The sequence below is a fragment of the Procambarus clarkii genome, chromosome 93 (assembly GCF_040958095.1).
Source record: "Procambarus clarkii isolate CNS0578487 chromosome 93, FALCON_Pclarkii_2.0, whole genome shotgun sequence".
Lineage (NCBI taxonomy): Eukaryota > Metazoa > Arthropoda > Malacostraca > Decapoda > Cambaridae > Procambarus > Procambarus clarkii.
The window spans coordinates 5,717,292-5,727,601 of record NC_091242.1 but is presented as its reverse complement, the minus strand read 5'-3'; the positions used below and the strand labels follow the sequence as shown (position 1 = coordinate 5,727,601).

The window sequence follows — 10,310 nt, the reverse complement described above, 5'->3', positions numbered from 1 at the left end:
GGCCCTTTCTCCTTTCCTCGGGGCTGACTCACTGGTTCCTCCAGTCTTGAGTAAAGCGACAATTAGCAAGACAGCAGTCACGCGGGACTCCCCGTCGCTGTGTTCAAGGTCACTTGCAGTGTTTCCTTGTTAGAAGTATGTTGAAGCGTTGCTGACATCACCAGAGAACATGAAGTGTGCGACGGAATCAGGTCTCATGAACACGTGTCACAATCTACACATCATATATTTACAACTTCTACAATCTACATCTGAAATATGATTAATTAATGTACACCTAATGAGAACATGAAATATCACATATTCATTTTTTGTTTTTGCCATTAGAAGCATGTGCTCGTGTTTAGATCCAATAGTGATTACATTCATTATGTTAAAGGTAGACGAGGCTGCGACCGCCACTACCAAGGCTTCTTGCTCCGTCCTGAGTGCGCGACCAAGGCGCGCTCTCTCCCAGTGTGTATACACAGACATATTACTATAGCATGTATGTCTGAAGGGAAGAGCCAGAGAAACCCGAGGCCCAAACACTCCTAGTACTGTAGTCAATAGGCCTTAAACGTTTAACACCTAACAATCTGTTTGGCGTGTACGTTCATTGAGGAAATGAGCTTTTCCTCTAAGTCACACTGCCGCATGTTACTCCAAGTAGTTAATCTTGTTTTAAATACTGATAAAACCTGTAGTTTGGGCAAAATCGTCGCACAGGTGAATGTTGGACGTCAAGGGACAAGTCCACATTGGGACTTGCCTTGCTTAAAGCCTAGGTGGTCGCTGAACTCTTCACTACGAGCTCTAACTTCTTCAGTAATCCTCACCACTTTCTCCCGCCAACTTTCCAGACATCATAACAGCCTTTTATTATACGAATACGCCCGCCTCCTGAGGGAAACTCCTAGAGATGCTCGCTCTCGTATAAATTTACGCAAATATGTTAAATTAGATATGTTTAATGGGGAAAAATAATATACGTTAGTGTTTTACGGCTGGCCGACCAGTGTGGCTGACGGACGGACCGACCGAGTGATTCCTAAGATTCCACCCAACCCAACATTCTCCTACATTACAAAATGTCACAAAACTCAAGAGAGGCAATCACTTGTGCGACCAGTGTAATTACGAACCAGGCAGCGCAGAGTGGAACCCACCCAAGCTCTCCCAAACTGATCCCAATAATTACAACTTGACCCAAAATCGATACATTCCTGTGTGGCGACGGAGAGTGGGAGACTGGTTCCCAGGGGAAGGCTGGGAGAAGAAGAAGAGAAGGTGATGTAGAAAAGGGATGATGATGGTAGAGGGATGGAGGAAAAGAGATGACTGAGGAAGGAAGGGAATGGGAGGGGAAAAGACCCGAGGAGAAGAGAGTGGGAGACATGAGGAGAGAGCTAGGGAATACATAAGTTAAGGAAGAGATGTGAAAAAAAGAGATGGGAGGAGGAGGGTGAGTGTGGCAGTATTCGACACCATTATTCAGGAAGTAATCGGAAGTCTTTGTGGCATCCCCGAGACAGAGTGACTACTGACGCTTTACAAACACCACTCCACCCTGCTCCCCCAGTACCAACTACTGAAGTGAGGGGTGTAGAGAGGAAACCCCCCAGAGAGTGTGAGGAGATACTAGAAAGTATGAGGAGCCCCCAGGGAGGACGAGGAGACCCCAGAGAGGAATGAGAAGGCCCACAGGATGTGAGGAGGCCCACAGGATGTAAGGAGGCCCCACAGGGTGTGCATTGGCCCCAAAGAGAGTGAGGAGGTCCCAGATTATTTCACGCTGGTGTAAGAAGAGCGGATTGTAGAGTGAGTGAGCCCTTACCAGTGAAGGTGGGTCACATCCGGGGTAACAACACCAGGTAGCTGGAACTCGTCCTCCATGAGTGGAGAGAGGAACAGGCGAACGATGGTGTGCACGAAGTCTGGTCGCGTCCCGCAAGCCCAGGCCATAAAGTGGAAACAAGCACATATTTCCTTTGGCGCCGATCCAACTTGAAGGTGGTCTAGCGAGCCCACCTACATATGTATGTACATCTTGCCTGGTCCAGTTACGAGTACTGGATATGATAAAACACACACACACACACACACACACACACACACACACACACACACACACACACACACACACACACACACACACAACCGAGTACCCAAATGAGCCACAGGGACGTTAGAAAGAATTTTTTCAGTGTCAGAGTAGTTAACAGATGGAATGCATTAGGCAATAATGTGGTGGAGGCTGATTCCATACACAGTTTCAAATGTAGATATGATAGAGCCCAGTAGGCTCAGGAATCTGTACACCAGTTGATTGACAGTTGAGAGGCGGGACCAAAGAGCCTAAAGCTCAACCCCCGCAAGCACAACTAAGTGAGTACACACACATTCGTGAGTACAACAACCAGGTGAGTACTGGTGCACACAATCTCCCTATGCACGCGCGCGCATCCCCCCCCCTTCTTTCTCCCTCAGTCTGAGAGGTCAGTTGCAACTGAGAGCAGCACTTGCCTAATAATGTGCACGCGCGCGGCTAATTAAAAAAAAAAAACATACACCAGCTGAACCTGTCAATAGGCCACAGAAAGCTGTCAAGCTCCCAGGAGCTGAATGTTAACAGCTTCGTCTCGTAACACATGAAACAATAAATGTAACAGCGAAGCCCAAGAAACAGTGAAGCCACAATAAAGGGGTCAATTGCTAATATAACCCTCAATACAAATAATACAGGGTGCTGTAACCTCGAGGGAGCACAGCAGGGCATACCCGACCCACTCTCTCGCTCGACACTACGGTGATACTCATGGTATCAACTACACGGTATTTGAAGACACGGTCGGCCTGACCTGCCACTCCAGTCACAGGCAGTGAAGGACGACTGGGCTCCGTTATCCCCTGCTCGTCCTTGTACTCCAGCAGTAATTGGGAACCTGAATGTAAAACAATCAGAGGATTGTTTTCTGGAGACAACGCTGTATGCATGGCCGAAGTTACGAGGAGTTAAATATTACCAGGGTATTACCATGGCAGGATAAATATTACCATGGCAGTAATTAAATATTTCCACCTCACACACACAGTGAGGCGGGATATTTAAGACAGTGAGGGTAGAGTTGGGGAAGCTATTATCCCTTGAAAGATGAGAAAGGGACAGAAAAGCAATCTGAAAATAACTTTGCAGATAAAGCTAAGACCCAAGCCAAACCGGTCAACCACCATAACATTAAAGGAACAATTGAGAGCGCTAATGAGCTCAACACAATTATAAGAATGTGTGGGGGAGAACTCATTCATATCAAAGATGTTTTTACAAAAATACAAAATGGGAGACAAATGCTAAACTACAGACCAGCGTTCATTACAAGAACACCGCGCAAGATAGTGGAAAATATCACAAGACAGACTAGTGCAACATCTGGAGACTGACCTTTATAACTCGACATCAATATTTTAATGTTCAAAAACGCCAAAGCCAGTCTCTTTCAACTAAGATTTCTATGGCAGTAACACCAGTCCCACAATATGACCAGGCCTCACAACTCTAGACTGCCAGAAGACCTCTGGCATAGCATCCCATGCCAGGGTGCCACAGGGGACCAGGGGGACACTATCACTACAGTAACCACACGCTACCGGGTTTTTTTCACTCTGCAAGTATTAGTACCTATTCTATTCATGACTTAAGTGTAAACACTTTTTGACGAGACAGGTCTTTTCTATTAATTTTTACTCTGACGTGCGTACACACGCTGACCAAAGAGCCAGAGCTCAACCCCCGAAAGCACAACTAGGTAAGTACACGCAGAAAAACTACAAAAATCTAGAAAAACCTCGACAAAATTTGTCTGAAAAATGGCTACTAGTTTAACTCCAGCAAGTGTAAAATAAAAAAAAATGGGTTTTGGCGATAAGCCAGACACAAGGTACTTCTTGGAAGGGAAAACTCTCAGTGTTGGAGCAAGAAAAAGACCAAGTCAGACATCCCCTGATCCAGTCTCCAGAGGCATGCATTTGCTGGAAAACACCAGCTGAATATATAAATTTGACCAACATAAAGAACTCCTTCAGAAAACTCAACAAGGAATTATTCAGGAGTATATAACACACATGTCGAAGCAGTTCTGAGATTTACGATGCCAGCGTGAGGTCACTTGACTGACACAATACGAAGCAGGAGGAACTCCAGAGATCTGCCACCTGGCTAGTCTCATAACAGATACACGTTACATGGTAAATATAGCAGGACCTAAACCATCAGAGGACCTAACCATCACATCACTAGAAGAGAGAGCAAAGATAATAAAGCACAAATAACTTAGGACATTTGACTAGGTAGACAAGGACATTAATACATTTGAAATAGGTTATGAGCAAGAAGACACGTGGTAACTAAGGACCTGAGTGGGCCACAGGATTATATTATAAAGAACATCTATTGTCATGTGGTTGAGACTAACTCTTATATTTTGAAAGTAAATTCAAATATGCCAAAACCCTCGTAGACAACAGCTCTGAGTACATCTCTCATCCAGCACAACTTTCCCCTCCTCCCCCACCAAACACACACACACACAACTAGGTGAGTACACACAGACGGGGCTCAGTCTAACACACTTTCACTGGAGACTAAGACTGGTCCAGTTCTAGAGCGCACACGTACAACAGACTGACACCTAGCGGCCGCTGCCCTACCTGTGGAACGAGAGCAGCCACTCTCCACCTGCGCCATCGATCACTACATTCCCACCTCAATATTTGATACCACCCTCGCTACTCCTCCCACTTGTCTACTTCACAATAACACAGCTGGTAATGTGCACACGTTATGCACCGTGAATGGTCTTAACTTGGACAATGTTTCCTTCAACGGGAATGTATTCTATTGGCGTCACGCTCAGTGTTGTGGCTCGTACTGGCGTCACGCTCAGTGTTGTGGCTCGTACTGGCGTCACGCTCAGTGTTGTGGCGCGTACTGGCGTCACGCTCAGTGTTGTGGCGCGTAATGTCATGTTCTTCCCAAGATCTTAATGTTCTGATCGTTACTGATGATACAGTTCACATTATCCAGTGACGCGATGCTCATCAATGTTTCTCAGCGACTCAATATCCGTCAACGGTCGAATGTTCTTCAACGATGTCGTGGTCTCTCCTCAACCAGTCCTCTCGTTTCATTTTGTACATTATGGCCCCAACGTGTAAAGTATTATAACCAATATTGGCTCACAAATATCCACATTTTCTATGCATCGAGAGGGTTAGGTGGGTTGCTTAGGTTCGTACGTTGCTAGTTAGATTAGGACTTTGTATTTCATACGTTGACGCAGACTAAGAGAACGAGGTGCCAAGAAAGCTGTGTTCTTGAGGTGTCAACACACTTGAGGTGAACCAGTACAGCAGGTTCACCGATCACGGGAGCCAGCCAGCAGGGTCGTGACGGAGCCAGCCAGCAGGGTCGTGACGGAGCCAGCCAGCAGGGTCGTGACGGAGCCAGCCAGCAGGGTCGTGACGGAGCCAGCCAGCAGGGTCGTGACGGAGCCAGCCAGCAGGGTCGTGACGGAGCCAGCCAGCAGGGTCGTGACGGAGCCAGCCAGCAGGGTCGTGACGGAGCCAGCCAGCAGGGTCGTGACGGAGCCAGCCAGCAGGGTCGTGACGGAGCCAGCCAGCAGGGTCGTGACGGAGCCAGCCAGCAGGGTCGTGACGGAGCCAGCCAGCAGGGTCGTGACGGAGCCAGCCAGCAGGGTCGTGACGGAGCCAGCCAGCAGGGTCGTGACGGAGCCAGCCAGCAGGGTCGTGACGGAGCCAGCCAGCAGGGTCGTGACGGAGCCAGCCAGCAGGGTCATGACGGAGCCAGCCAGCAGGGTCGTGACGGAGCCAGCCAGCAGGGTCGTGACGGAGCCAGCCAGCAGGGTCGTGACGGAGCCAGCTAGCAGGGTCGTGACGGAGCCAGCTAGCAGGATCGTGACGGAGCCAGCCAGCAGGGTCGTGACGGAGTCAGCTAGCAGGGTCGTGACGGAGCCAGCCAGCAGGGTCGTGACGGAGCCAGCCAGCAGGGTCGTGACGGAGCCAGCTAGCAGGGTCGTGACGGAGCCAGCTAGCAGGGTCGTGATGGAGCTAGCCAGCCTGGTCGTGACAGAGCTAGCCAGCCTGATCGTGACTAAGCGAGCTAGCCAGCCTGAACGGCCAGAGTTTGTCCTGGAGTCGGTGAACGGCCGCTCGTGAGTGATACTCCGTGAACGTAGGCCCTATGAGTAAATACACGAGGAAGGGATTGAATCATTGAAACACTGAATGAGAATCTGCAAATGAGTGAAAATGCGCGCAAAAGAGCCTATAATTCAACGAAAAGTGGACATAATGATTATGTGAGACTGCTCTACTGACCGGTGAATTCAAGCCCTAATAATCAAAGTGTGAGCATAAAAGTGAGTACAGGAGCGAGCGATTGTGAATGAGCTGTAGGGGGGACAAGACTTTGCTAGGGAGCAAGGGAGGGCGGGACGCACGGCACACCAGCAAGTGTAACACTAACACGCTGGTGCCACTCACCGGGGAAACTACCACCCCCAACACTCCCCCCACACCTCATTCACTCTCTCTTTAACCCCCCCCCCCTCCTCCCTCCCTTCCTCCTCCATCTACTTCCCTCTTCTTCCAGAGACTCCACCTCCCCGGCTCCCCCATCACCCCTCCATTTGCTATTCGTTCTCACCGACACGATCAAAATGACACAAAGTCCAGGAGAGGCCTCACTAGAGCAAGGTAACGCTACCAGGTAACGTTAGCAATGACCAGCACTTCCAGATACACAGCCAGGTCACTGTGACCTCCAGAGTCACCCAGACACTCTCTTAACTCCAACACAACTTTACAATCATTTTTGCAAATATCTACAGCGACAAGCTAATATTTTGTCCACTTTCTCTTCCCAAAGTTATAAACTTGCACTGTGCAGAGTGAACTGGAGCATCCACACTGTGTTACCCTTCCTCACACGTCCCCCCGTCTCTCTCCCATTATTTGTTATCTCCCTTCTACGTCTTCCTGTCCTCACTCTTTTGTATCTTCAGTCTTCTGATTTCTTTGTTCACAAGAAATATTACTTTTTATCTGGATTTGTTATTCATTTTTGTTAACGGCTTTGCTCCTATACTTAATTATTTGTCCTTTTATCCTTTTTTTCACTGTATTCTTCCCTTTTACACATCACTCTTTCAAATTTTCTTATTCCTCCTTTACTGTAGGTTTTCCCTTTGTTTAGTAATATTATTCATACCTTCATACTTTTTTTCCCTCAATTTTAATTCCCGTCAAGGCAACTTTTGTGTTTTCCTGTCATTATTAATATATTATTTCCATTTAAACTTGTATAAGTTATTACCAGAGCCGCCAAGCACACACACTGCCTGGTGCTGTGTGTCAGTACTGCAGGTCCCGCTGTTTTGTTGTTTCAGATTTAGCTACTCAGAACGAAGTGTCCATGTAGCACGGGCTATGGTGAGCCCGTAATGTAGCCCAGGTCCCACCTTGCCCTTATACTTTAAGAGCCTCGCCTATCACCCCAGTCACTCGATATTTACCTTTACCCATTTTTCGTGGTGGTGGTAACCAAGGCTTGTGATGCAGCGCCTTTCATCCCTCCATACTTTCTTCCGCCCCTCCCTTCTCAGCCAACCAGTTGCTGGAGTTCGTAGGTTTCTAGTTAGGCAAAACAGTTGCATTTGTTACGTTGTGGTATCATTATGCCAGAGATTTATCATTGCTAGTCTGTTCCTTCACCTCCACTGTTTACTGTTATTTACCAATCCCTAATTTATTTTCGATTTGATCTTATATTTATTGCTGTTGTGTTGTTGCCTCTACTGGGCGGCATGTGTCCGTAACGGAGAACAGGTGTTGCTAATACTTGCATGCTCCAGGTGTTTCTTAAACCACCAGCAACACATTTCCAGACTTAACCCTCACCAAAGACACCAACATCACAAATTACCATCAACAACGAGGCCTATTATCATCACAAATTACCATCACTAACAGCCATAACAATTAATATATCCACCACTCTCATCAACAACCACAGCATCACCTTCACCGCTGCCGGTGACGTGTTCTATCAATTACTGGTGTCCTGTCCGTCTTGTGGAACGAGGCGGCCACCCACATCTTCCAACACCTCTCATCACAACCTTCAATAGGTGCAGGTGGGAGCACTTATGCAACCTTTCCTTCGCTGTGGCTTACTGTACAGTAACAAAACTTCCACCACAAGTTACTCATCTAGCATAAAGCACTTGTGAGGGAGTACACTGGAAAACTAACAGTACAGCTGCTACAAATCATATCTAGCCTTCACGTACTAGGTGTGGATAGAGGGCTCTCTCCCCACTCCCCCATTCCATCCCAATTACAATGTCTGCGTGTGAAGTTGTAGGAAGTAACGCCCTACTGTATCGGTAAACGCCATGAACGTTTCACAGGGAGGGAGGCCGAGGGGAATATAGATGACGGGGGGAGGAAAATGATGCATCTAAAGGACCAGATAACTTTTGTGGTCCGTATATAATGCTGCCTGAACTTGGTGCTTCATGATCTGTAGTTCTGCATGCCCCTTAATACCCTGTTTCCTACACGGCTCCCGGGCATGAATTATTAAATAAAGCACATGACTGAAATGTTTGCAGCAAACTTGTTATAAAATGCATCTCTTGTACACGGGGAAACACCCCAAGTTTTCCCATTGTTTCGCTTAAGTATGTTAATAAGGTATTGCACACTCTGCTGGGCACGAAGTATAGCCGAGCACTGTAAAGGGTTTCTTATAAACTTGTTGCTCCGGCACAACTGCAACTTTCTACCGACAAACACGTGGCTGTCGCTCGGTTAAAGTAACACACAACTTTTGTAAACAAACTTCCTTATTTTGGAATTGGTAATTAGTCGCTGGCGATCCTAATATTGTTTATGGATATTATTTTGGCTTGGGCCAAGACTCGAGTGTGAGGCCCTCCCGAGGCTCTCGAGTGTGAGGCCCTCCCGAGGCTCTCGAGTGTGAGGCCCTCCCGAGGCTCTCGAGTGCGAGGCCCTCCCGAGGCTGTGGGAGAACACTCAGGGGATAAGAGGAAACAGTAGGGGAGACAATACTCCCCGGGACACGCCTCTCCACTGCTGACTTTCACAACAAAACACACACTATAATTCAAGACTATACTCACAACCACGAAAAAGATGTATATTATCCAAATTGAATCACAGTCTCCGGAATTACCATTACATACTAATGTTATTTTTTTATAATAAACCATTTTTAACTGTTCTTTTCACATACAGGGAACTACGGAGAACAATATTATGGGCGGAGTAAGCAACAACAACAGTCAACACCCCATCCTAGCCACTAACAAGACCCCCCCCCCCCACCGCCACAGGTGGGGCAGGGAGGGAAGGGGGGCAGCATCCCCCCATACGAGGGACACCCCATCATCCACCATAGACGAGGGGTGGGAATCTCTCATAAGTATTCCCTACATGGGCTATGTCTCATGAATAATCACCACTGTAACTATATTATGTAGAAGGATAATAAAACCCATTTCCTTAACTCATTATAGACCCTAAAGTCTACAATAACATCCTAACTACTGTCAACCCTTCTTAGACTACAGCTGCGGTGGTACAAAAGTCGACTCGAGTGTGGTCGTGGTGTGAACGCCAGTGTGTGGTCGTAGTGTGAACGCCAGTGTGTGAACGGCAGTGTGTGGTCGTAGTGTGAACGGCAGTGTGTGGTCGTAGTGTGAACGGCAGTGTGTGGTCGTAGTGTGAACGGCAGTGTGTGGTCGTAGTGTGAACGACAGTGTGTGGTCGTAGTGTGAACGACAGTGTGTGGTCGTAGTGTGAACGACAGTGTGTGGTCGTAGTGTGAACGCCATTACCGTGGATCAGAGTGTGGTCGGGTCGACTGTAAAACCCTGGTTGAGCTCCAGCTCGGAGCCTCCAGAACCTCCCAGAGAACTCAGTAGTTCTGGGTTGGACGACTTTTGTACCATAGTGGCCGAGACTGTTAAGGCAGGCGTCTGGGAATTCCCCAGAACTATATTGTCACATTGTAGTCACAGAACTACATTGACGATCTGAATCATCACTACTACATTGCCTCAAAATGAGTTTCATTGGTATCACGCCATTGTGATTTCATTGCGATATTCCTAGTTACCACTGTTTGGCATATCTCTGGCTATATTACCAAGTAAAACCACAAACTTTTTTATTACATATAAATAAAATTGATTTAGAAGAATTCTGGAGCGTGTGGCACCATAGCG

General features: G+C 47.5%; 1 protein-coding gene across 1 annotated transcript; it reads right to left on the bottom strand.

Annotated features, from left to right (window-relative positions):
* Window positions 1-5,393: 5,393 nt before the first annotated feature.
* LOC138359818 (ice nucleation protein InaU-like) lies at window positions 5,394-5,834 on the bottom strand. The gene has a single exon (XM_069319524.1). It carries the CDS (start codon window positions 5,832-5,834, stop codon window positions 5,394-5,396), a length of 441 nt encoding a protein of 146 aa, XP_069175625.1.
* Window positions 5,835-10,310: the final 4,476 nt, after the last annotated feature.

Excerpts from the sequence above, each read along its gene's own strand:
- LOC138359818 (XM_069319524.1), bottom strand. The coding sequence starts at position 5,834 with ATGACCCTGCTGGCTGGCTCCGTCACGACCCTGCTGGCTGGCTCCGTC.